We start from the raw sequence: 27,878 nt of genomic DNA, 5'->3' as shown, positions 1-27,878 counted from the left end.
TTTCCTATTTCACCACAAATGTGCACACTGCGCATTATAAATTGTTCGTGAACAACGTACGGGAACCCTATAGTAACCTATAGACTGTGTGTGTGTGTGTGTGTGTGTGTGTGTGTGTGTGTGTGTGTGTGTGTGTGTGTGTGTGTGTGTGTGTGTGTGTGTGTGTGTGTGTGTGTGTGTGTGTGTGTGCGCGCGTGTGCGTGCGCGCGTGCGTGCGTGCGTGCGCTTGTCGTTCGTCAAAAAGTTCACTTGCTTCTACGAAACACAGCGACTACTCTAGCTCGGCACGTTTTTGTTAATTTCGTATTAGCAAGCGTTTTGCAAATACATGCAAGTGAGTCAGAAACAGTCACGTTGAGTGATGTTTAGCTTTCGTTTTCGTAGCCATGTATGATGTTTGAAACTTGTTTACATGGAGCGGGATATATGATAATTTACAGGTTCCTTGCTCGATTAAGGTGATAAAAATTTTGGAGGCGAAAGGATGGCTGGTAACAGCTATGTGTCTGATGTTTAGTAAAGAAACGTTTCATCAAATAACCGTACCTGATTCATAAATTGTCATTCGTACTACCGCCTGTGCAAAGGAGCTTATGTGGGATACAAGCATGTCTTTTGTGCGGGCGTATACTGGCTGAATGCGAGACAATTTCCTATAGATCAGCATTAAATGGATATATATTTCTGATGAATAAGTTTGTTCGTGTGTAAAAAAAAAAGAATGCCGTTCCTACATGTGTATGTATATGCAGGTTGTTTCAAGAAATGTCCGAAAATAGTCAAGAATAATGGAAATGCGATATTTGTTTGCTACCTTAATAATTAGCTTTTCCGTGGCGGCGGACATTTTCAGATGACTAGAGACATTAATTATAGTAAAAATTATAAGAAGCAAAATAATTATCTTTTCAATTAGAGGAGATAGGTGGTCGGGTCGAATGGGAGAATAGCTTATTGCCGCTTTGAGATTTCTAAAAGAATGGGGCCGCTGGTAATTTCTGCGAGTGATGAAATTCGACCAAATTCATCGGCGAAACCGAAGTGTCGATGAGCGCAACTGCCATACCCTATCGGACGTCCAGAATGATTCCACTGTTTCCCGACAACGATTTCAGCGGTGTTTGTTCCTGCATTCGTTAACCTGCGAGCGCTATGCGTGCTGTAATGGTAAGCGCAGCCGCACACTCACGAAGCGAAGTACGTCGATGGCTGATTTTACGACGCTCGCTCACTGTGGACGTTCAGTTTTTATGGCTTCTTCGACGAAATCGGTCGGATTTCATCACTCCGCGAAAATGATACCAGCTGCCGCTTTTTTAGAAATCTCAAAGTGCAAGGGGCTTTTCGCGGGAAGGACTTCAATTCTCCCATTTGGCCCGACCGGCTGTCTCCGCTAATTAAAGAGTCAGTTAATTTAGTTTATTTCATTACAGCCGTAAGTGGTGTCTCTAGTCGTCTTAATATGTCTGCCGCCACGGAAAATGTAATGCCGAAGGTAGCGAGCAAATCTCGCAGTCCCTTCGTTTTCAGCATTTTCGGACGCATTTCTTTAAACACCCGGTATACACACACAAGCCCGCAGCAGCGTGCGCCTTGTCGGCGGTCCTACGTTTGGAGGGCGCAAATAATGACGCTATATATGCGCCTTCCACAAACGAATATGTAGCTCGTTTGTTATGTGATAGGGGAAAAAAAGACTACCACGAGGGACTCCAACGAGAAGAGAGGTCTAACGAGAGCCGGCGCCCAAACCTTTTTCATTTTTCGCACTCAAAATTAAACACGATGGGGCGCCCGCGCCAGCAGCCAAGTGAAGTTGATTCAGCCGACTTATTTTTATTTATTTTGAAGGCGTATTTTGTTCTCTTTCTTTGTTTTTTATAAAGCTGTAAGCGCTGCTTAAAATCAGACTTTCTTATGTCCTAATTAGCGTCGTTCGCGACGCCTACAATGATTTCCTCTGATAAAATGTGCGAGGGAGCAGAACCTCTTAAGGAGCCCTTGTTTGCTGTAATCTGACAGCGTCACTTTCAATGTTTTTTAATAGGACATATAGAAAGACGTCTTTTTTTTACCGCTTCTTTTCTTTCTTTGTCTTGTTCGTGTCCTAGCGAATATTTCGCTGTTTCCGGAGAGCAAGCAAAGCAATCTCAATACGTGTGACCAACCCAAGGGTAAGGAGCACGCAAGCGGTGCCGCCGCGCTGCTCTGTGCATTTTATTTTGTCATTTTCGCTAGCTCACGGTGGGCCGTCGAAGGCTGAACACTTTTCATCATTGCATCACGCCATTGTTCGTACTTCGTATTACTAAACTTTTCTATGCATATTGGCTTAAAAGCAACGTCGAGCGGCGCCACTGCTCTTATCGTAACTGGGAATATCCACGGCGCGTCTCTTTCCGCCACAACACTGCTGCCCCCGCTTCCGCGCACGCGCAGAGCTCTCGGATTGCATCTGTGGTGCGTCACAATGTAACTATTGCTGACTAGCAGTGTGCTTCGGGCCGAATGAGGAGCGCATGCGCGCACGTGTCCTGGCCGCCGCCATATCCGACGACAAACCGCCTATCCCCAGCAACGCACAGCTCAGCCGCTAGAGCGTCGTGCCCAAACTTGAACTCGGGCACCCCATAGAGCCGCTCTTGTCGTTCCGAGCCATACGAAAACAAGTGCAAGCGTAATAGGAATGCTCGAGCTTCATCCTCTCTGGGACGTGTTACGGGCATGTCGAATGTCTCAGGACCAGCGTTCAGCGAGACGCCGTCTGCGCTGAACGTGCCGCGCAGCGTGCCACAAACAGACACCGAAGGGAGATGTATGCTTGACTGAGCGTCGCACGGAAATTCCTTCAAACTGAGGAAAACTCTGAGGAAAACAGTGGCATCCGTTGCGGGTTTTCTTAGCCCTCCCACACGTCCGTATGCACCAAAGAACTTTCACGTGCGACGCTCTTGGATAGGATGCGTGTTTGCAAACAAGCCTTTACGAGATAATAAAACGAATCGACGAGTTTACTTTGACGCTGCTCCTTGTCTCGCTGTTCGCCACTGAAAGCGACTAATAATTTCAAAAGTTCCGTGTTATTCTTGCCCTCAGAGTTAATTCACCAAACTAGAGTTTGATTTTATAGTCTTTTTTTTTTCCTTTTGTCCACACGGAATGTGACAGCAGCGCTGTCTCGTCTTTCTGACGTTACGCTGTGCATGTCTTCTATAAGACGTCGCAGCAAAGCGGAAACCCAACATCTGTTAGCGATCGCGTCGCAGCAGTTAGTATAAGAAAAACGGCGCCACAGCTGCGTTTATGCATGCGCAAATTGTGCCTTAACGCTCTCCTCTGCGCTTTTTGTCGATCGGCTTCATATAAAACAGGCGTTCACACTATCCGACGTTGCGTTAATAATAAAGGCCGAACTGTTCGCTGTGCTGTCAGCAGTTCTGTATGTAGCAACGGTCGAAAATGCGCAAGAGTGGCTTAAATTTCAGTTGCTGACCAGCGCAGCTCGCGTCCCTTGCCAACACAATCGCCAATTTTCCGCATAATCCGCTAGTACGAAATATGTTGAAAGAGTTCTTAGGTGGGTTCTGCCACAATGTTCATGATCCAACTAGCCCACCCAGCGCTGTGTCCTGTGTCTTCTATGTCCCGTTTTTCGCGCTGCTCGGCCGCACTGTTGAAAGAATGAACTTTTGTCAGTGAAGCCAAACGATACGTTGTCCTTTCAGACAGCACCGCACAACGACGCAACGTTCCCGGAAACTGCACAGATGACGCAGCAGCGGAGATTGTTCGTTTATTTTTTTATCGCGAAAATGAGGAGACTGAGACAAAAAGCTGAAAAAGTAGCTTGACTAGCTTCGGCCTCCGGGTAACACAATACCTTGGCAAGTACAGCGTAATGAAGCAGAGATAAGCAAACTAAAAAAGTTGCGTAGTATAAAGCAAAACGGTCGTCATCAAATGGATGTGGGCCGCAGAAACTGGGCAAATCCCACTACTCACCACTGGTCCACCAAAAATGAAGAAAATTATCGTCATCAAACGGGTATGTGCCACTGTGCGGCCTATCAGAACACTATCATTATCATAAACGGGTATGTGCCACAGAAATTGGTAGGTGGTACTACCGGAAAACCACCTATAGTCATAGCCCCGGCCGAACCTAGCTAATACCAAGTTCAACGTAGCTACACCAAGTTTAACCTCGATATAGCCAAGTTCAACCTATAGCTACTACCATGGTCAACCTCGATAGAGCCAAGTTCTACCGAGTTCAACCTAGCTACAACCAAGTTCTGCCTAGCTACAACTAGAATAAGCAGCCCGTAGATCTATGAGAGGGGCGAACGCTTGGTTTCAACGCGAGGTCCTGTCTCCGGAGTTCCGACATCGGTGTCGTGCCTGTGACTGCCTGTGGTTTAACTCGAATCTCTATGCACTGAGAACCAAGGTAGAAACAACCTAGCATCACGTATATATAGCTAAAGCCTAGCAACGACGTATAAGCAACCTAGAAACAACCTGCATCACCTAGCTAAGGCCTATAAGCAACCTAGAAGCGACTCGATAGTCGCGGGATCGAATCCCGGCCGCGGCGGCTGCATTTTCGGTAGAGGCGAAAATGTTTGAGGCCCGTGCACTTAGATTTAGGTGCACGTTAAAGAACCCCAGGTGGTCGAAACTTCCGGAGCCCTCCACTACGGCGTCTCTCATAATCATATCGTGGTTTTGGGGCGTTACACCCCAGATATTATTATTATTATTATTATTATTATTATTATTATTATTATTATTATTATTATTATTATTATTATTATTATTATTATTATTATTAACCTAGAAGCAACCGTATTGGTCTTCAGATTTCGTCTAGTTTCGCCGTTTCAGGCCTTGCGCGGCTTAGTGCAAGTTTCGCCATTTTTATATTTTGTGTTGTTTTCTTTCCCCTTTCGTTGTGTTCTATACGACTTGCCTGAAATTTGTTAGCTTCGCGTCGTACTACATCCTGGCGATTTTTTTTTAATGTCCGCGATATGTTTTTGTTCTTCACATGTTACAAGGAAACATCGGCACCATTCCCTGACGCCGACATCATTTTATATAATCCCGACAAGTGAAATTAAGCGTAAGGGCGAGCGGCATGAATTGTAGCGAGTGTTTTTCGTCAACATTGTTTTCGTCAAATTGCTGCTCTGCGCGCGTCCTTTTCTTCCGAGTGACAGATTTTCCGAGAGGCGCATTGAATTTCAAATTAAGTGGACGTCGTCGAGTCCCGTCTGCGTGAATTATGCAACAACACTCGCCACAAATCGATTCTTTGTGTCCGAAGTACAACCACGATGGTATTTTCGTCACACGATTTCCTCGATTGGAAAACATTAATCTCTGTTTGAAAAAACAAAAACAAATCATGCTGCATACGAACACTCAAATAAAATCCAGCGGTAGCGAGTGGCTTCAAGGAAGCACGAATAATATTTAAGTCAAAGTGGCAAACATACGCGCTCTGTCTGCATCTACTACAGTACTGTTGCCAAGTGAGTTGTCTTTCGCATTTTTCTTGATAAAGCATTTCCTCTAGTTTTCTCTAGCTGCGAAGTATACCTGAAGCGATATGTCCGATCGAGGCACATGCTATCCTCATAAAGATTGCCAACTCGTCGGAAATGGGCGTGTACAAACTACCATCAAGCACTCGGCTCTGGGCCCAGACTCGATTACCAATTCAATGATTCGAAACATGGATTCGGCGGCCTTCTCGAAAATAACTGAAATTTTTAATAGCTAGTATTGGGCCATGGGCGACTTGCCCAAAGAATGGAAATTGGCCAAAATAACAATGGTTCTCCAAACAAAAAGAACAATCCTTCGATCAACACACTCCGGCCGACGTCACTCACGTCATGCTTGGGCAAACTCTACGATAGGGTGGTCCAGAGCAGGCCGCAGAGGTACGAGCGCAGTTATTTCCAAGGTTTTATGATTTGATTCCCCACGGTGCTATCATGCCATCACGCACTCCTTCTAATAAGTGAGAAAATCCTCTCTAGTATCTCGTACGGCGACGAGAGAATTGTGCTCGCACTGGACCTCGCATGCAGGAGCGTTTGACGTCTCTCATGCCGCAATGCTAAAAGAACTCGAACACGCCGGCTGTGGGAAACGCACTTATATTTACGTAATGGCGTTTATCTTGAACCGCGAGGCTAGTATAGTATTCGGCATGTTACATCGGCAGCCTTCAATACGCTCAGTAAAGGGACGATGCAGTGTTATCTCCTCTCTCCTCAACATGACGATGTGTCGCCCGGCGCGTGAACTGGATCGGATACCCGTTTTAGGATGCACGATCTACGCGGACCACATTACGCTGTGGGCGAACAGAGGTTTCCCGTGGAATAAAGAAAGAAATGCACGCTCCAAGGTGCAGTATTAGCAATCTAAGAAGACTCCCAGGGGAGTGGGCTGACGTGCGGGTCTGACAAATCCGAGGTCATCTGGATCCATGCGAAAGGCTACAGATTCAGCAGCCCAATTAACGTCATGTTAGAAAGCGAAACCGTCCGAGAGGTACCCACGACACAGGCCCTGGTTCTGTGGCTCGAGAGCAATGCGTTGGAAGCGACCGAAAACAAGCACGAGAGACCGAACAAGGGATATGTGTGTTATATAGGCTGGCACATATTCCGCAAAAGGGAACAAGGGGCCGCTACCCTTGTCGGGATTTCTGGCTCCACCCTTACACGTCCCTCGTCTGCCCTCTGTCGATCGCTTCAAGTCTCCAATTTCCTGCGAACCTCTGTTTTTGATTTTAAAATAAACATGCGTGATTGAAGGGATCTGTTATTAATCACTGCTAAATGTCGCCCAAACCGCTGTGAAGAGCAATCGCAGTGCCTGGACAACATATAGCGCATTATAGTGTTACAACGAATACATGGGACACCGCTTTCCGCCCCCTGTGCGTCACCGCCTCGTCTTCTGGAAAGGTCATTTAAGGTAAGCAATATCGTTCATGTGCTGACGAGCAAAGGCATGGCTCGCTCCCCACCGGATTACCGGGTGCGATTTCTCGCGGCTTCCGCGAGCGCTCAGTAAAGCGAAGAAAGTGCTCTCGCGTTTCGGTCCATACACTAAAACTTTTCCTCGGCGAGTGCTCTAGCACATCTGCCACAACATCTAGAGCGCCTGTTGAACGTCGCTGCCAGTAAGAATAATTACCGAATCAGGTTAGCAAATACCTTGTGCGCGCTCCAAGTATTGTCGCACATTCGCAATCGATTCCTAAGTTTTTTCTGTTTATCCAGAGCAAGCTGAATTCGCCAGAGAAGATTGGATGAGGTTAAAATGGCCACCTTCGTGCTACTTCAGGCTGCGAACTAAACGCGGTCGTATACACTGCTCGCTTTCTGTCGCGCGAGCGTGGACCGTAGCCGCACTGCACCGCGCAACGTCGTCGCGGGAGCGGCGGCCCGAGTGCGTGCACCACCCCCGCCTTGCCGGCCGAACAAGGCCCGTTTCGCGGCGTGCTCCTCCCGCCGATCGTGTCGTGGCAATCTGCCAGAACGTTTCGCCAGCGTCCAAAGACCGTTAGACACGCTACAAGCACCGACTAAAGGATTCATCGCTGTCGTGCTTGTCTTTCTGCGCTTCGGGTTCCGGCCAGTGCATGAGGCCGCAGGGCGCTGACAGTGACGAAGTGTGCACGCGAGTCTGTCACGAGAACCGCGCACATTTATCGGGGGTGGGGAAACGATGCGACCGCGAGCCTCTTCGCGCAGTCCGTGGTCTCCGAGAAAGATGCGCCCCTAGATGCGGGTCCTTGCTTTCTCGCCGCCTCTGTTGCAGGGGATGTACTACGTTGCCTTTCCCTGGCTAGCCTTCCTCCCCGCTCTCCGACTCCACGCCATCTTTGGCAAGTTGCGACGCACGCTCCCCACCCACGAAATAATAAAAAGAAGACACGAGACGAACCTTTCGCTCCAGCTGGGCAAATTAAGGCGGCAGTGATTTATTTCCGAGCCGGCAGTTTCAGACAAGCCGTAAGAACACCAGCGATTAGTTTAGTTCTCTTCTTTCGCTCTGTTAACAGTAACTACAGCTTGCCAATGCTGATAGTAAAACGCAAAAGGTACGTCCAGTAGCAATACTTGAGCTGGATGTGCGATTTAGCGCCACGAAAGTATTGACGTTTTAGAGGTGCACTTTGAGCAAGTGAGCCCGCGGGACAGGCGACACTGGTCGGAATTTTTTTTTCTTTTCTGTTCATGGATGACTTTAAAGAAGAGCAGACGCCGTACACAGCAACAATTCAATAAATGCATCTCTTTCTCTCACTCTCTCTCTCTGCTGTGAACAAAATGAGATGAGGGTTAAGGGAGACATTCAATTGCTCCAACCGCTTCGTCTTTGGCATGAAATGTCAGGGCACTCTGATAAGGTATTCTTTCGTGTTTTTCTCCTCCTCCTCTTCTTCTTTTTCTTTTGTGCGCGCGCCATATTATACACTGTGTGTCTGGGGACGCGTAGAACGAGAAGAATAACGGGGTTCAAGGGACTGGACTTGTTGTTAGTCTTTTTTTTTCTTTTAACGATTTATAAACCAGTTGCTTGTGCCTTATAAGTTCGGCGGCGCTTAAAACTATGTTCAGCATCCTCTGCCATGAACTTGAGTGGTGCTGGCTAACACTCGCAAACCTATCCTGTGCCAATGCACTAAATAGCTAAGAAAAAAAAAGTGTCTGGAGCATGGCCACCACGGTAGATTAATTGGTAAGGCAACGCAGGCGTGTTACTCAAGGTGTGGATAAGGCTACCATTTGCGGCAAGCTTCGTCAACATTAATTTCAATTTTGCTCATCATTTCTTCATATTCAACTGAAAGTAAGATATCATTTTCTCTCAGTGTCTGTTTTTCACATGTGAGCCTATAAGGCAGATAACTATTTCCGTGTGTATTCGTGGGGCTGCAGCGAAGCGTCCCATGCTGCGGCCAGTGAACTGCCATGCGCTGACGTGTCGCTTTCTCTTGCGTAGGAGCTGGTGTCCTCGGCACCGGACAGTCGCAACTGGCGGGGCATCGGCATCGCGCTTCTGGTCATCGCTGGGGTCTGCGCCCTCATCGTCACCGCCGTCATACTGCTCACCCCCGGTGACGACTTCGTTCTTTGCTTGCTCGCTTTCTTTCACGCGCCTGTGTGTTGTGCCAGCTGAAGCGTCACTTCAGAGTTCAGCGTGGACTTTCTTGGCAAGGCAGGGGACTGGCGCACAGCAGGCCAGAATGACGGCCCCTTTCAAAGGGCCGTTATTCTGTTTTGTGTAAGAGCCGCACAGAAGAGCCGCATAGAGGTGCTTCAAAGGAACGTAAGAAAGAAGCAGTTTTTCATGTGGCCTGCAGAGAGCACAGGTGCCGCGCACTGTATTATAGCCAGTGTCTTTTGTTTTGACGGCCTCTGCTCGTCGTTGCTGAGAAATCCGAACCTGATTACCCGTGACGGAATGTTTCTGAAGATCGTTGAATGTCGCTGGTCCCGAAAGAAGCCGAGATAATGTGCTGCGTAAGAGGTTGAGAACAAAGCTTATACTACTTTGTTAGTATAACCACCGCCGGTGGCGCGTGGTCCCTTGGAATAGTGGCGTGCTACAGTACTTTCTGACACCAGCTAGATGTAGCAGCCTGAGAGACACGTTGACGTGCTTCTTCGCTTTTTCATTTCTTTCATATTGCCACGTTTTGTTTTAGCTGCAGTCCCTGAACAATGGCAGAGGTTTCGTGACTATATATCCTGACTTACCTCGGCATCATTTGATTAGATCGCAGATAAAATTCGGAAATGTTGCCACCACGTCACCTCTCGCGCTCTGTTTGTTATTGCAAACAGAAGTCGGTGTGAACGTCGTCGCGCTTACATGCGCCCTTAATTGTGCGTCTGAGAAGTAGTCTCGAGCGTCGTCGCTGTTGAAAGCAAATTGCGCACGATGTGAGCGTATGCGAAACAGGAAACGATGGCCTAGCGTTTCCTTTTCATTGCGCAAACGTCACACCGCAACTTGTAGGCTAAGTGGCAGCTTGCTAATAGCGAGACATTTTAACGGCACCATCAGTGAACAGAGGCCGTTGCTCGAAGGGCTGCATACAACTGCTGACCTTTCAGAACGGGAGGCTTACTCAGCGTATAGGCATACAGTTTTAGTTATGTTACTGCTATAGCTGTTCTTTTACTATTTAAAAAATCGTGACAGCACTTAGACATAAGTTTTAAACGCCACCCTAAAGCGTTAACTTGTGAAAGCAGTTTAGAAGTCTACGCCGGCCCTTTTTATGTGCAATGTGGTATAGTTTTCTAGATTCTGTGATATCGCTGAAAACGCGACCACAAGTAGCACGTAACTCACTCCCTGTGGCACCTTGCTGTGCGGTTCTTCGTTGCAGGACCTACATGGAAGTTCCTGTCTGCAAGGTCACGTAAGGCCGTAACACTGAGAGGCCGGCCTTTTTCTGGCCTTTCAGAGTTGGCAGGTACCACGTCAATCGGAAATGGCACCCTCCTTTGACTTTTTAAAAAATCATCTCATTGCGTTATGGTTTGTAAAGTTTATTCAAAGCTTTTTGGCAAGCCTATCTTCTAAGTCTCATGTGCAGCTCCTGAAATGCCCGGTGATGGCCAAGGACCATTTATAAAAGGAGCGAAGGCAGGTTTTTTTTTTCTCAATTCACGAGTGCCTCTGGTATGGTGGCGAGCGATGGTGGACATCTGCTGCAGTGTTCTTGCCTTCGGACATTAGACATTGTGATAATAAAATCATGAAAGCAAGAACAACACCCCATAGCCGCACATTTAATAAGCGACCGATTTCTTGTTCGTAAGTGCTGTCTATTCTTGTACAACCGTCTTCTTTAACAATGTCTCATGTCACGATTCGCTCGCATCTGCTCTTGCGTACATTTTTAGCGTAAGAACTTTTTTTAATGCCGGCACTGTACGTTACGAATCCATCAGGCTCAATGTTTTAGGCAATTAAAAAATTGTGTGAAAAACATTTTTTTAGGATGACAAGACACGTTCACCTGATTACATCGCCAAACAAGTTAACAGCACTCCTATTTTTCTGGCCATATGGGACGAATTGCCAAACTATCTTTCTAGTACACATACTCTCTTCAAGTGGCATGTTTTGAGAGTGCCAGTATAATATGATTGTGTAATGTCATCCTTTTTTTTTTTTGCGTCTACCCGTATACACAACTAAGAAGTGTGTTTCGACACAATGGCACTTCATGTGCGGTTATTTTTAAAAAAAAGTTACTCTTTATTACACATTTATTTTTTGCAAGTCAGCCTGTATGCCTATTATGTACAACTTGTGTGTTCAGGACAGAGACGGGCCTCCAGGATGTGAATATTGTTGAAACTGTGACTCGTTTATCGTAGCACTCATTTTATGTAAAAGTTAATATATTTGATGCTCATATGTTAACCTAACCTACGGTTTCACGCTTCTCTCTATAATAAACCTCTTTCATATAATAGAATATAGCAAGATCATTTTTCTCCAGCACCTTATGCACAAAGTTGCACGGTGACTTACTGAAAAACGCTTTTAAGGAAGTTAGACTGCACAGGCGCTTAAATTTTGCACGTAACATTTAATGTTCGTCAACGACATTGAAATGCTTCTGCTGGGATTGTATGCAGAAGTATCCTATGAGAAGTGATTATTACTGTAACCAGGTAGTTAAAAGAGGAGAAGCAATTTAATTTTGCAGTTTAAGTGTTCGATATTTGCATACGTTTGTTAAAAAGAAGACTGATCTTGAACTTTAAAGTATAGCATGAGAGCTCAGGGGAATACCACTGCACTTCTATAACTTTACGGTATTCAGAGGTAGAGAAGGGCACACATTGAGGGTTAGCATTTAGATTGTGACGAATACGAGGCAATGGATGAACCACGCAATACATACCACTTTATATCGCCGCAAAAGAAAGGCAATTCGCGTTCGTCACATCAAAAAAGAACAACAAAATCGTGCAAGTTGAATCTCTTAGTGGTGTAAAGAAGAGGGAATACTGCGGTGCAGAACAGAACGTCTTTCTAAGGAAATAGGGCGAGCACATACTGTCGTGACGGGCAAACAACGAGCTGCGTAGGCTTTGTTGAAATTCGTCGGGCTTCTAAACCCGAAAAAAAAAAAGGTTTTATAAACTCGAAAAAACGAAAAGCTACGCAGACAACTAATACTGGTATTCTCGAGCGGGCTGTAAGAACATTGTCCCGTATACACGAAACGTTCCCATGCTAGAATGGTGCACGAGAGAAAATTTCAGCCAAGTCTGGTGCAGGACAAATCATTAGCGAAGGCAGCCAGCCAATGGCAAAGACCACTTACGAACGTAATGATCTGTCATTGCGGCTCCTTATTTTCGCGTAGTGGCATTAACATTAATGATTAGAAATGGTTATGATTAGAGCTAATCATTTCTTTAACTAGGTAGCAGGAAGACAGGAGGATTTGGCAGGCGGCTGTTAACGGTGTACAACTGGTTACATAGCGCGTGCATGGCTTCTGTTTCATTAAACAAACTTACTACATGTTAGAATGGCGCACCTAGGCCTATCAACCTATAAAACGGCCATCCAGCGTTGTTGCGTAGCTTCGCAGGAAATGCATGAATGTTATACCGATAGTTCTCGGTACGGTGTTTTGTGGAGTGAAACCGTTCCGGCGTTAATTTCCAAACTTGGCGTTTAAATTGCAAGCTTGTTTTTATGGGGCGCCTGTAGCAGATCCCTGAATGGATCTGCTTGGTAGTAAACATTTACGAGCGTTTACATAAAAGTTTATAGCTCGCTTAGCCTAAACGCAATTCGCTATTAGCTCTGAGAATGCAGGAACCTTAGGGTGTATGAGAAACTTTAGATTTGTGGCCTTCGTTGCTGCGCCAGTGGATCGCCCCGATAAATATCCTAACTGGTTGCGTAAAATAAGCGTTCGAAAATTAGCCACTGAAACCGTCGAAAAATGCGAATCGGTACTGAGGACACGTAAAAATCTAAGAACCTAAAAAACAAAAAAAAACGATTTCCACGCAAAAACCGTCTTCCACATACACCATGTATTTCAAGAAATGTGTGCGGAAATCATCAAAAAATAAGGAAAATTGATTATTTGCTCGCTGCCTTTACAATTATTTTTTCTGTGGCGGCAGACATCTTAAGATTACTAGCGAATGAATTACGGCAATAATAAAGAATTTATGTTAATTAGCGTTTTCATTAGTTTATACAGGCGGACATGTCAAAGGAGAAAATAAGTCCTTCCTGCGAAGAGCCAACTGGCAATTTGAGATTTCCAAAAAAAAATGGCCTCTGGTAATTATTGAGGAGTTATGAAATTCGACCAAATTCACCGGCGAAACCGAAACCGAAGTGCCGATGAGCGCAACTAGCACCGACCAGACTAACGTCACTGTTCACGACAACGATTTCAGAGGTGCCAGTTCTTCTGCATTCATTAACGTACGTGTTCCATGCTTACTGTAGTCGCAAGCGCAGCCTGCACACCCACCAAGCGAAGTCGATCGAAGGTTATTGTAACGACGCCCGTTCATTCCAGACGTCCCGGAAGTCTATGGCAGTGTGGCTCTTCCGCGTTTGGGTTTCGGTTACTCCGGGGAAATTGGTCAGATTTCATCATTCTGCTAAAATTACCAGCTGCCGCTTTTTGGAAATGTCTAAGCAGCAATGGGCTCCTCGCAGGAAGGGCTCCCACTGTCCCATTTGACCCGACCGCCTGTCTCCCCTAATTAAAAGTTAACTAACTTATTTTTTTACTACTGTCGTAATTGATGTCTCTATAGTCCTCTCAAGATGTCAGCCGCCACAGAAAAAAAAAAGCAAGTATGAAGGCAGCGAGTAAATATCGCGTTTGCCTTATTTTGAGGATCTTCGGGCACATTTCTTGGAACACCCTGTTTAGACTGTCGCCGCCGTTCATTCCAAGTGAGCGGCGCGGCGTTCCTTCAGGGTTCGTTCGCCCGCCACGGAAGCTGCACCTGCCTGCGCTACATTCAGTCCTCGTGAGTGGCTTTGGCCTTTCTTTCAGGAGACAAGGGACCCCGCGTGAAGCAAGCCAGGATATCGCTAGAAGAGGTGCTCCATGGCACGTTCAACCCGCGCAAATTCAACGGCTCCTGGGTCTCGGGTGAGTATGGAGCGCCTATTCTCAAAAAATAAGAGAGAAAAGATGCGTGACAGAACAAAAAGAAAACTTAAGAAATATGGGTGTCACGCGGCGTGCCCTGCACTCGGCGTTCCATCCGCGGGCGACGTCCCGTCTTCGTGCCAGAGCAGAAGAGAGCGTCAATCGCTCCTGCGCCAGTTCGCGCAGATTGCCCCTACGTGACGCGCGAAAAGCAGCTCCGGGGCCCTGGCAGCAGTAGTCTACGTGCGCTGCGAACGTGAGGCGGCGTGCGTTGCATCCTTTTCTTTCTTCCCTCTCCTGCGTGAACATGGGGGGGGGGGGGGGGGGGGGGGGGGGGCTGGCGCCGCGCTATAGAAAAGCACCAACCCAAACAGAGCATGCGCTTGTTCAGATGTGCTCGAAATGGCTCTTGAGCTGTGCCCGCCAGTATCATGGTGATGATGATACTATAAGACTAAGAATACGCGCATCTTGATGGCTCCGTGTTGTGAAAGGAAGAAAAAACAAGGTCGTCCACCAAGATTGTATAGTACGAAGCTAATAACAAAACCCAAAAGGGATTTTCACAGCCGAAACTTCGCAGTTCAACAAAAAGAAAACGTCTATAAAGTCGAGCTCTGGACGAATGCCTTTCCAGGCCAGCCGCTCTACCAGGCAATGCCATGTGTGCCTGAACAAAGACCTAATCAGTTCGCAGGGAGGTGCTGAATTGTACTTGATGGGCGTCGGATAAATGCGTGTATTCATTAGCTAAATGAACGTCAAGGAATTCGCCACACGTTAGACATTAATTAGAAAGCATTCCCCTAATGCGCTTCTCATAGTCCCGCTCTTGCTTGGAGTCGACTGGCAATAAACATCGCGAAACGATCATTGTGCTTCCCGCATCAGGCTACGAACGCTGACGGGTATAATAACTGCGTTCTAAGTATTTCCCATCATGGCGAAGCATGCGCGCTCGCTGCATTCTGTCCAAGAGGTGTCTGTATGAAACGCCTCCCACCGAAGCAATCGCCCTCCGAGAAATCACGCCTGGCTCGGCTGAGCATTCTGTATTTATCATGACGGTGCAGTCTCTGATCCCGACGATGTGCGTTCTGCGACGGTGCAGTGCTAGACTTGCTGCATGGTTATCTCTCTCGACTGAGCTTTGGTTTAAGCCATTGTTATACAACGTGCACGTGGATAGGTTCAGAATATTTTTTTACCTGTATAGATGGGTATAAACACGTAAATGTTATCACTACAGGTATACAGTGCTCACGGATATAATACGTTTAATTCTTGAAATTAGCGGATAAATGAGAATTTGTAAGGTCGTTCAGCCTCAAGAGACTGACTGAATACTTTCCAATTTCTATAACATTTTGCGACTGCATTCTTTCGTCAGTTGGCAATGCCGTGACTATATGAAAGAAGACCTCACGCACTTTTTTACGGATATGCTATCGAAGCAGCCCGCTTTCCCGACAGAACAGATATCTAATCAGTGCAGAAAAAAAAACTTAGAATGGTGCGCAAATTTCTATAGCTTAATGCGCACCCTCGATTTCGTTTCGGCTAACTTTTGGCCCTACACTTATGTTCCTCGATCTCCCCGCTGAACATTCTACACTGAACTTCCGCACTTCCTCGGCCGTGTCCTGAAGAGTTAGTTCCCTCGTGAGAAACATGGCGCTGTTATTCACTGCAGCGCACCGTCTCGGTGCAGGAGTTGAGCGGTTATAGATTTTGTCTCGAGAATGTGGGTGCTCTCGAGAAAGTTACTGTTTGTTGTTACCATACTTTCTTTCTTGCCTGTCAGAAGCAGGGCCTGGAAGTGGAGCGTCGTTTTTCACCAGCACGACGAAAATAGCAAAAAGAAAGAGACAGAGAACCAAAACCAAATACCTTTATATTTTTGTGTTTTTTTTTTTCGAGGAAAAGTTCGCGGCACTCATCTAACATATTGATAGTCATTTCGTATTTTTTTTCCTCCTCTTCTTTTTTGTCGTGCTAGTACACTTGACAGGGCAGAACAGGCAACCACAGATAAGAGAACGTGAGCCTCTGCTCCTTGAAATCTTTACGGCCAGCGTTCCTGTTTCTTTCTTTCTTTTCTTTTTTTAGCCATTCCAAAGTGTTTCGGTATTGTTCTGCTCTTCTTTCTCGTCTGTTTGGTGGCGAGCACATGTTGCCTTGATGGCACCATCACCAGAATGGAATTTCTTTCTGAAACGGCCATGACAATGCCTGGACTCGACGGCAAAAAAGATGTGCGCCCTCCTTTTATCTTTTTAACGTAAAAATGCGGCTAGCGCGTCTCCTTACTGTGCACACTCAGATACGCCTTGTAAGTTAACCGCAGCGGTAGTTCAGCTCGAGGTCGTGGGTTTTGTCCTCGCCACGGCGGCCGCGTTTCGATGAGGGCGAAATGAAAATACACTGTCGTACGCTTAGATTTATAATAATAATAATAATAATAATAATCAATCAATCAATCAATCAATCATTTATTTAACGTGCCCAGGAACAACCGTGAGGTCTTTGTGCAGGCGCACGCAAAAATAAAATCAATAAAAATAAACAATACAATACAGACAGTCTTCAGAAATAAAAAGAGCAAAAACACGTAGACAAAGAGAAATGAACACTAAAGGGGAGGAGTAAAATAAGACAATATGAGAAATATTGAAGGGGAATAAAAAATTAGATTGCACATATACAACTATGCGGAAAGACGGAGAAGGGAAAGACTTTGTACACTGTGCCATACTATGTCAAAAACAGTGCAAAGCTCGGATAAAAACAGTGATTGTGGACTATGAAAAACGTCAAGATCAAGAAAATTGATATTATAAAGACTTTGTATTCTGTGAACGTAGAGTGTTGGAAGAAGCAGGCGGGTACATGAAACGGTCTGTTCTCTCTGGTTAACTTACGCGGAATTCGAAAATTAACACAATTGAGAAGTACAGGGCAGGATATGAAACCGTGGACTAGCTTGTAGAGAAATAAGAGATCAGAACGATTTCGTCGGCAGTGAAGTGATGGCAGTGATAATGACTCAGCAGTATTTGAACGAGATCCAGAGTCATTTTTAAGCAAAGCGATGGTTATATATGCTGAGGAATTTTTTCTGGCTCGTTCAATGGTGTTACCGCTGGATTGAGCAATGCCATTCCATATCACGGACGCATACTCAATTTGCGGAAGACATATTACCGTGTTACAATTTGGTAGGGCCATGGGAGACCTGAATTCTCGAGATATCTACAAACACATCCGAGAGAACGAATGCCCCGCATAGCAGCACGCTTAACGTGAGAAGAAAAGTTTAACGCGCTGTCAACAACACACCCAAGATCACTGATTTCATAAACCTTGCATAACGGCACAGAATTGACAAAGTATTGAAATGACACGCTAGATGTTTTGCGAGTGATAGACATGAATTTGTCTTTGCGGTATTTAGAGAAAGGTATTGCCGTTGCACCATTCGGAACAAGAACACAAATCTGACTGCAACCAAGCGACAGTCGTAACTGAATGAATTTCCTTAAATATCTTGATGTCATCGGCATACACGAGGAAAGAAGAATTACGAATGGCAAAAGAAACATCATTAACGTAATTAAAAATAGGAGTGGGCCTAATACGACCTTGAGGGACCCCACTAGTCACTTTATACAAGAAGAGGTTTGCCCATTTACGGCAACATAACAAGATCTATTGAGCAGATAGCTGTGCAAGAGATTCACAATCGACAAGTCAACGTCAAAGTTCGCAAGTTTTAACCATAATCAGTGTGTGGCTGACTACGTCAAAAGCCTTGCTCAGGTCACAGTAGATTACGTCAACCTGTCCTCTCTGAGAATAGGTGTGGAGATCTGCGTCATGAAACTAGCAAGATTGTGGTAGTTGAGCGGCCAGCAAGAAAACCATGTTGATTTGGAATCAGTGAGTTTTTCACACTAAAAGACAATATTTTGTGAAGAGCCAGTTCGAAGATCTTGATGTGGCACATAGTAGAGAAATCGGGCGATAATTTAGAACATCTGTCTTAGAGCCCGACTTAAATACTGGGAAAACACGAGCAGTTTTCCACATGCTAGGAAATGTGGAAGTGTCCAGGCAGTTATTAAATATCGTAGTCAGTACTGGGACAAATATAGTCCCATATGCTTTTAGTATGGCGGAGGGGATGCCATCTGGGCCACATGATAAGGATGGTTTTAAGCGCTTAATGCATTCGCTGATAAGATTTTCATCCAGCGACAAAGCACTGGATGAGCTAACTGCCTTGGCTGCTGTTGCTTCTGTATCAGTGCTGGAGTCGAGGCCTTATAAACGGATGAGAAATGTGTGGCAAAACAGTCAGCGACGGCATGCATTTCTACCCCATTTAAGTCTAGTAGTCTGAAGGACTCTCGCTTTTGCTAGACCGTTACGCACATACTTCCAAAACTCAGCCGGCCTGTCAGAGGCGCTTTTTTCTAAGAATTGAATGTACGAACTATGATCCGTTTATATAGGCGTTTAGAGAGAGTTCGAAAAAAGCTGAACTCTTCCCTTCCACTCGCTGGATGGAGAACATTAGATTTCCGTGTGCGTGATCTTTATGCTTCAGTGCACTGATAAGTTCAGATGAGAACCAGTGGGGATATTTACGTTGTTTAGGTGTATACTGGGGAATAAAATTAAGCATGCTGCTCAGTACAAGCTCCGTAAACCGATCAACCTGGTCATCAACATTAGGTTTTGTCAGTAACCTGTGACCACTCAACGGTGGACAAGTGATGATAGAGGCCCCCTGTAATCACCTCGCTTGAACGAAATCTTGGAGATTTGTTTACGTAACTGCTGTAGCTCGTTGTTTCGGCTGATGCAGATAATCTTACGTTAAGGGTGGGTGGAATTTGTCGGCCGTACAAGAGAGATGTTGAGCGGGCAACTTCAAGGGGTTGATCGTTTGACACACACAGGTCTAAGGACGTTGCCACTGGAAATTGACGACTGAATTATGTTGCACTAGGGAACTTAAACGCCAGAAAGTCCAAGAGCAGGCTGCACTTTTTCTCTGTGAAATGATTGTAATGAGAAAAGGTAAGCGTGCTCCAGTCAATTCCAGGTGCATGAAATCCCCAAAACAATAATTCTGTGCCCACTATGAGAAGATATCACAAGTCAATAGAAGACATGACATCGTGAAACGATGGCAGGGGAAATGGCTGGGCGGTGTAAATAGAGCATCCAATCAACAATTTTTCATGGCGCTCAAGGTTGATTTCTAGCCAGATCGATTTCGATAGTTTCTAGGTCTTTCCGTCGACGGATTTCAGTGATGTCAATGGCAATCAGCACGCCACCGCCTTTCTGTTGGTTTCACTGAAATCTCGGTCACGGCGGAAGGTGGTGTAAGTCCGATGAGAGAATTTCACGAAGTGCCGAGCCAGGTTTCAGAAATAGCGATAATAGGAAAACAAGACGAAAGAACATTAGAGAAAAACTCCAGTGTCTTGGTACGCAGACCCCGAGCATTTTGGTAGAATATGTCTACGTTACACGGCACTTTCGTTTCCAGTCACTTGCTCAGAGGGATGAAGCATGTCATCGCGCAGCTCCCCACGAAATGGCTTGAAGAGGCATCCGAGGGGCCACATCGAAGGGTCATTCAGGCGTTGTAGCGTTTCCTCGTCAACTTCGATATAGAATGAAGAATATGACTGGAATCTTGTTTGAAGTCGCCGGCAGGAAATGGGAATAATAATAATAATAAATAATAATAATAATAATAATAATAATAATAATAATAATAATAATAATAATAATAATAATAATAATAATAATAGTTGGGCTTTAGCGTCCATAAACCACGATATGATTTATGAGGGACGCCGTATAGTGGAGGATTCCGGAAATTTCGACCAGCTGGGGTTGTTCAACAGGCAATAAATCCAAGTACACGGGCCTCTCGCATTTCGCCTCCTTCATAATACGGCCGCCGCCGCCGGTATTCGATCCCGCGACCTTCGGATTAGTAGTCGAGCACCATAGCAACTAGAATGCCGTGGCGGGTGATATACACAGAAACAGAGTAACCGAGTTAACAGTACTTTCTTTCTTCATTCATTCATTCATTCATTCATTCATTCATTCATTCATTCATTCATTCATTCATTCATTCATTCATTCGACCTTACCACTGCACAGAAACGGCATAGAAACACAGTATGCACCACATAACGTGCGGTGAAATGCATGCTCTCTTAGGTGAAAGAAACACAGAGCCCGCATGTTAATGTCGTCCGGGGCAGCAAGAATACGCTCCGAAGTTCGCGCTCAGAGGGGCGACGCCGGAGCTGGTTCACCACAGCAGCGCATATTTCATCATAGTGCGTTCTTTTAAGCCTCGAGCCGGCGCTTCCGAGGCGTCACGAGCAATAACGGCGCGCATTCAGTGCCATAACAAACTGTCGGCGCAGGCGCTTGCCGCATGCATTCCGAAGCGTGCTCCGGCACGCGTGCATCTGAGTGCGGCGCCCACAGATAAGGCCCCGCCGGCGGCCGCGAAGCGCCAGTGGCCGCACGTAGTTATGCCTGCTTGCGCAAGGCTTCGCGTCTGTCGGAGATAAGCTGTCGCGGCGGGGCTATAATAAATACGACGAGAGAAGGCGAGAGAAGAAAGTAACGATTCCGAAGCTGCTGCTGTGCCTCATCGTTCTCCCTGGTCCCGCAGATACGGGCGTCAGCAGAGCGTGCTCCGCCCCTCACCGCAAAGCTTGTATATATGTCGTACACGGCACACGCAGATTTTCAGTGATTTTGTCGACGTTGTAGGGAAGAGCGTGAGATGGCTATCCCTTCCGCATCGTTCTCATTTTGCTTTCCCTGCGTTCCGCTCCGACGAGCTATTCTTATCTGAGCCGCCCCGCTGGCGCGAGAAAAAGGTCCGCGGAGTCTTTTTTTTTATTATCCGACACGAGCTCGTTGACGTTTCATAAAATTCGTAATCTCGAATGCATCGAGCAAACATTATTCTCACTCACTCGCTTGCGGCTGAAAAAAGAAAAACCATGCATACGCATATACGTGTGAGTTCCATAGATTGTAATAAATGAGTGTAGAGGGCCAGCAGTGTTGTTCGGGCGTCGCCTTCGTTCGCGATTATTTCCTACTCCTTTTTAGTACCCTCATCGGAGATACTGTTTACGGACGCCAATACTTTTCGACGTCTCTGGGAGCAATAAGAGTAGGAGAGTTTCATTAGCATATCTTCGCGCAAAGTTTAATTTACGCCGGCGCAGGGTGCAGCGGGCGAGCACTCAGTGAGAGCACTAAAGGGAGAAGAGGCGTGAACTTTAATCTTTTTTATTATTGCTTTGTTTCGTGTTATGCACTATATCGGCTGGTTCGTACTCGTACCCACTTCTGCCTTTTAGGGGCGATGCGAAATTTTGGCCGCTTTTCTTGTTTCAATGCGGACGCGCGGTTGGCTCTGGCGCAGTCGGAATTCTTCGAGCTCATTGGAAGACTCTTCTTTTTGCTCCCTCGCTACGAGTAAATACGCTAAATGGAAATGGAAGAGTGCCACTAAGAAAGACAAAATCGGGAGAACAGTTTGAATAGTAGAGGAACCGCGCACGCGCCGCACACTATGCCGAGCCGTCCGCGATAATCTTTCATTTCGTCGGCGCTTCCAATCCCCTTTGCCTTTTCTTCTCACTCAATATCACGCGTGCACTTTTCCAGTTGGCTCTTGTTTGTTCTTGGCGTTCTTTTTCTATTTGTCCCTCCCATCATCGGCACCATGCATAAATGAAGAGTTGCGAGGTCAAACTGTGCCCGAGGAGGCCTGGCGACGTCGGGTACTCGTTATATATACTTCCTCTGCAGGAAGCGGAGCGGGGAAGTTTTATCCAATTCCGAGGCGACCCTTTCTTCCTCTGGCGCGCCATAATTGCTACTTACGAGGGAAGAAGTTGCGCATGTGACTACGCAGCCCGGCGCGTGGAGCGTAGCTCGTCCCGCCGTGGTGCGAGGCGCTTCGCGACGAACTGCAGGAAGCCATGTCCAAATTACTTCCCAAAACAGCGTCGAGCAAAAAGAGAGGAAAAAGAACAGTTGGCCTATCCTCCATTTCAGGGTCGTTTTCGTAGGGCTCTCGAAAGCCGGCTGGAAAATGGTCGCCAATTAAAGTCCACTTGCGAAGGTTCTCCTTCGTTCTCTTTTATACGCATACTGTGTATGGGCGTAGCGCTTTTTCATGGACATTTCCCTGTTCTCAAGGCTGATTCTGTTCATTTTTTTTTCTTTCAACGACTGAAAAGGGTATATAAATTTATATAAAAAAGCAGTTGGAAGCTTCGGATAGTCGAAGTTAATGGTATACATAGGTAGGATGTGAAGCCATCTCTATAGCTTGTTAAGTCGGAAATTCCTACTAATTGCCGATTTGCTGCTGTTTAATGCTATCTTTTTAAGTGAACGATTAATAATGTACGTCGAGCCAACCGGCTACACACACTGGCGAAACCGGGGCCTGCGCCTGCGCCGCTGTGCTTGCCACCACCGCCTCATTTCTAAGGAGGCTGGTCGCCGTCCACCTCGTTCGTAAAGGCCGTCTGTATATTGGCGAAACCATCGCGACCAGGATTTTGCGGCGATGGCGTCTCACTGCGCTCGCCGCTTGTAACATAGGGGCCTCGTGCTGACCCGTGGTCCTCGTCTCTGCAAACGGGCGCAGTGGGTCGGCTTCAGAAAGATCCTCTCACTCGCAGCAGCCTCCGCATCGCGCACGTGGCGACTCCACGAAACTGCTCGCCGCTCGTCGTGAGCCGCCGTGTGCTGGACGGCTATTTTCGGTTTCACCGACAGATAGAAAGCAGGCACTGTACTGGTGTATAGGGCCGCCGCCGAACCAGCGCGAAAGAGAAGCAGCATCAAGGGCACTGGGGAATAATTTATGGGTCGACAGCGGGTGAGCACCTGCACCGCGAGGAGGTAGCCAGGTTAATCTTCGCGGAGGCAGGTGCAAAGAAGCGCGGCGGCGAAGATACAGACCGCGTGTGACAGTAGTGGTGGTAGTGGCGCGGTCTGCGCGGGAAGGCTGTGGGATGCGCGTGCCGAGGTGACAGCGCCTGACAGTGGCGTCTGAACAGCCTATTTTGAGCAGACTTTACCTCATTTCCACGAAGCTGCGTTGCGCCTGAGAGATATGTCGGAGCTTTGAGTTTAGGTACCGTGTCGCGAGGAAGTGTTTAAAGGCAACATTCGCCAAGGAGAATTCACCATGTTTCTTGGAACAACTCGCTAGAGGACACTGCATACGCACGCAAGTGACCACATTTTGTGGGGAATCGCCTGAGCTCCGGGTGTCGCAGTGAAGGGCAAGCCACGACGGCGCCTCCGAAATCGAACCATATGAGCGTCGCTCCTATGCAGTGGCGAGAGGCCAGAGGGCAGGGGCTCCGAGACCTGAAATATAGTTTCGTGGTTTCTCTTTAGTATCGAATGCACGTCGCTTCCTGTATCGACAAGCAGCAAAGAAAGAACTAACTACGAACTACTTCCGAAGTCTTATTGAAGTGCATATAGAACGGAATGCAAGGAAGACCAGAAATTAACGTTGAGTTTTAAGTATAAGCGCACTTATTTTATTACACCGTAAGTCCTAACGGGCAGACACGCGCACGCGCCGTATATGTCAACTACACTTGAGAAACCTCAATGCGCTCTAAGCAAAATTCTACCAAATTTGACGCTTTCCTAATACATGCTGTGTATGGTGCACCATATGTCGCACGTACAAGAAAAGGTTCATGCTGTAGTAGGTTATGGTTTTCAAGCTGTCGAGAGAACGCCGAGCATTTAAACTTGTGCAATAACCCTTGTACTCGAGGGAGGACAGAGAAGAGGGCCAGGCAAATACTTTGGCCGAAACCACGGGTTCGTCTGATCTGACTCGGGAAATGATGGATATTCGATCACAGGCTTCATGGGTATATGACAATAAGGCAGAAAAAAATAGCAACGTTGACATCGCTGACATCAGCGTGAGCAATTAGTGCTAAAGTGTGCGGTGACCGTATTTGTACCGATTTTCCAACGTTGTTCACATCTAAACTTTCTGCACTCCATAAGTCATATAACTCGATAAATAGGCGCTAGAAGGCGCCGTCTGTATCTATGGCAACAGTCGACGATGCACAGAAACGCGCTTTCTTGGCGAGAATTGGCGCTTGGTTTCACCGACCCAGGACGCGAAAATCAAAGACAGCAGCAATAGATTTACTTTACTCAAATTACTAACCAGTAAGACTAGTTGCCCGATATATTTGTGGAAAAATAACGAGACCTGATTAGTTGCGGAACGCTGTATCGCATAATATTTGGAGCAAGCTTCATTTCCTCTCTAGAGACCTCCTCATGCAGGGAGCGAGCCATCAGTTTTTTTTTTTTTTTTTTTTCCCTGCAGAAACAAAAAGCTCGTCATATTAAAGCTGAGGCGAAACTATATGGGCGATAGTGATTGTCGGCAATGTTTGCGTGCTTCGAGCGAAATCTTTTGCCGATTTTGCGACCCGTATGAAATTTGAATTTCAATCCCAGAACGAGCGCTCGCGCTTGTGGTCTCGTGAAAGCTAGCTCGCTCGTATTTCGGCCGGCTTCTCTATATATTTTTTTTTTCGTGCATGCCGGTCTCCTACTTTTCTCGCAGTGCAATCTCTGCGGCTCAATAAAGCCCTCCTCAGGAATCCAGATTTCCGAATGGAACGAAAACAAAAGTCGCAACATAAAGTAGAGCCTTGCGAAACGGCTCTATTTCTTCTTCTCCAGCTTCTCTCAGTAATGAGAGGGTATTTTTTTCTGTTTTTTTTGTTTTTCTTTTCTTACCTGAAAGCTACAAACAGGTAGAAATTTTCTCCGCGGAAACTCATCTGCGACAGCGCAGCACAGCCGAGGAAGATTCGAATGAATATTCCTTCATGCTCGCACGCCCTGTAGTCTGAGGATTCTGTATCGGCTCGCTGTCTTACGAAATGCGTAATTCGGTGCTGTCTTCGCCGCTCGCGCTATATATTCCCGTCGTTCCTGGTGCCACTGTATAGCTAACCGAGAAGAACGTATTGAAACGGGCAATTTACCCTTCTCTGCTGCGGCCTAAGGAAGAAAGAAATTGCGGAGTGGAGGTTGTTAAGGTAATATGAGGCACATTCTCGAAATGAACATTCTTCATTTGACTTACTGAACCTAGGAAAAGTTACACCTGCTCTCTTATATATATATATATATATATATATATATATATATATATATATATATATATATATATATATATATGTATATATATATAAAGTAATAAACCCTAAGCGGACAGGAAAGACAATGACGACAGGTCGGACAAGCGCCATAGCTTCCAACTAAATTTTATTTTTTTCAACTAGCTTATACTTTGAAACAAACCGGGTGTATACGCGGCTAAGCATTCCCTCAGTTCGTTCGCATATCATTTCTTTTTTCGCCTTCTATTAATCGCGCTGTTTCAAAATAAAATTGAGCAGGTAGTTCGCGGTTGTCCGTGGCCGTCTATGTGGTTAACTGGTTTTCTATATTGCTTAGTTTCGAGTTTATTAGCTGCAACATTGCTCACCCTCAAGTGTTCGATCGAGTTCGCGTGACGACGTTTCGATGAAATTGTGCACGTGGGAACGTAAAGTAACCAACGCTCCTAATTTAGATCACAGTCACGGCCACCATGGATGGATCCAGCAGCTGTGCCACAGTGTAGTGAATCACGATTTATTGGATCTTAATTGCGTTGTGGCGTTAAGGCGCGGGGCAGCTATAGTATACCGTTGCGCTTTCTGCACCTCTGTGACTCTGTGTGATGGGTGACATTTTTTTTTTGTTTCTTTTCGCACAGACACCGAGTTCGTGTACCGGGACACAGACGGCGCGCTGGTGCTGTACAACGCTCAGAACAAGGAGAAGAGGACGCTGCTGCACAACACTACATTCGTGAGCGCCCATTCCTCTCTCCCATGTAACACGATATACCCGGGAAGTTGCTGTCCTAGCTGAGAGTCACTCATAGTTGACTCGAACGAAAGAAGGAGATTCTAAGGGCTCGTTTCATTGTTTGATAAAACCTTAACGAAAACCAACACTGCAATGAAGCCAAAGAAGGTATAGGGGACGTTGATAGTATTGTTTTAACTGTACTGTAGTAATTACGATATAAGTGTGAAGAAAGTAAAGTGGACGAAAAGACAAGTTGTCTTTTCGTTACAAGCGTCCGAGCTTACGAATGGCCACGTTGCTGTAAGGTCGCCAAACCGAAGGAAATATAATCATGCAGATACTAGAGAATATAAAAAATAGAAAAAGAGAGAGTAGCGTGACATTTTGCGACACCAAATGGAACATACTGCTCGCGCTAACGCAGGACCCGTCTAACTTTTCTGTCGTCACTCAAATTGGCCGCGCAAGGAAACGTGAGCCTCCGATGCACGACTTCCTTCCTTTCAAAGCGCACTTGTGTGTGCCGAATTCCGGCCGTTTTTTGGTTTCATTCAGGCTTAGAGGATAAAAAAGAAAATTTTATCGACGCTCCGCTAGGAAGGCTCGGCATGGAGGTTTGTGAAAATGAAACCCACTAGTTCGGAGTTTATTGAGGCTCTAATGGTTTTATTAAGAATAGCGGAACACAGGAAGCACACACGGGACGCGTGGGAGGAGTGCTGTCTAGACAGGTGATGTGCCGAGTAAATTTTGTTCGTACGCGTCTTGAGATTCTCCGAGGGTGCTTCGAATCACGCGTATAAAAAACATTCAGGTTACTCGTTGCCAAAACTTTTCGCTTTCGCGATCTGCTGTTTTGAGCTCCTGCGTGACGTGACGGCACGCGTAAAATGCCAGCGCGGAAAGCCGTCGTGGGTCAGTCGGTCGTCACGAAGCGCTCCTTCTTTTTGTTCGGCACCGCACTCGCCAGTGAAAGCCGCGGCCTGCGTGGCCTTGGCTGCTTGCCGGTCATTCCAACGGCCTGATGCCGTTCTTTCACTCTTCTGACCGCCCCTTGCGCCTCGCCGGGGCCGTAAACGTTTACAACGCCGCTTCGCTCACGACACTGGCGAACACAATAGGCGGGCCCATCCCACGCGCACTCCGAACTTTGTCCGCTCAATAACGGCGTCGTTGGATGCCGAACAAATGCGCGCCACATCTTAACGAGACGCAGCCAAGCGGGCAGGCCGTTTGCGAGCGACCGAGGAGTTAAAGCACCTAAGCGGGCGCCCCGCAAGCCCCAGAGGCTCGCTTTCCCCGCCGCTACGGTGATGAGGAACGCGAGCAGAAAGGAGTCGCGTACGCCTAAGGCACGCTTTATGAGTCGGGAACGTCCACGGGGATGGCGCGCGAGAGCTTTGATGTATTTACACAGCCGCTGTTACGCGCGCAGGCATTGTAAAACATTGACGCCGCGGGTATCTTCCCGGACACGGCGGGTGCTCGGCTCGGCCAAGGAAAGCCGACCTTCTTGCAAATAAAACATGCCCTCGGATGGCTTGAAGAATCACCGGAGCGACGGCATCATATTATTTTTCTCTTTCTTCTTTTTTCCGGGCCCGCATTCGTTGTCGTGTCCTCAACAGCTCTAGAATATTTACTGTATGCCCTTACACTGTCTTATTTG

At 46.6% G+C, this 27,878-nt stretch overlaps 1 protein-coding gene across 11 annotated transcripts in view; it reads left to right on the top strand.

Annotated features, from left to right (window-relative positions):
• LOC119405804 (prolyl endopeptidase FAP) overlaps nt 1–27,878 on the top strand; it is a 445,209-nt gene that overhangs the window by 377,370 nt on the left and 39,961 nt on the right. For 5 of the 11 annotated variants that reach the window (XM_037672649.2, XM_049418803.1, XM_037672633.2 and 2 more), the window contains exons 2-5: nt 9,037–9,151; nt 10,433–10,519; nt 14,108–14,206; nt 26,112–26,206. In XM_037672649.2, coding sequence (XP_037528577.1) covers nt 9,037–9,151; nt 10,433–10,519; nt 14,108–14,206; nt 26,112–26,206 — 396 coding nt within the window. The remainder of the gene's footprint in view (nt 1–9,036; nt 9,152–10,432; nt 10,520–14,107; nt 14,207–26,111; nt 26,207–27,878) is intronic. The other 6 variants (XM_037672660.2, XM_049418807.1, XM_037672644.2 and 3 more) reach the window with 2 other exon arrangements.

This window comes from Rhipicephalus sanguineus, chromosome 1 (genome assembly GCF_013339695.2).
Source record: "Rhipicephalus sanguineus isolate Rsan-2018 chromosome 1, BIME_Rsan_1.4, whole genome shotgun sequence".
Classification (NCBI taxonomy): Eukaryota; Metazoa; Arthropoda; class Arachnida; order Ixodida; family Ixodidae; genus Rhipicephalus; species Rhipicephalus sanguineus.
Note: the sequence above shows the minus strand (reverse complement) of the source record. Positions and strands in the feature narration are given on the sequence as shown.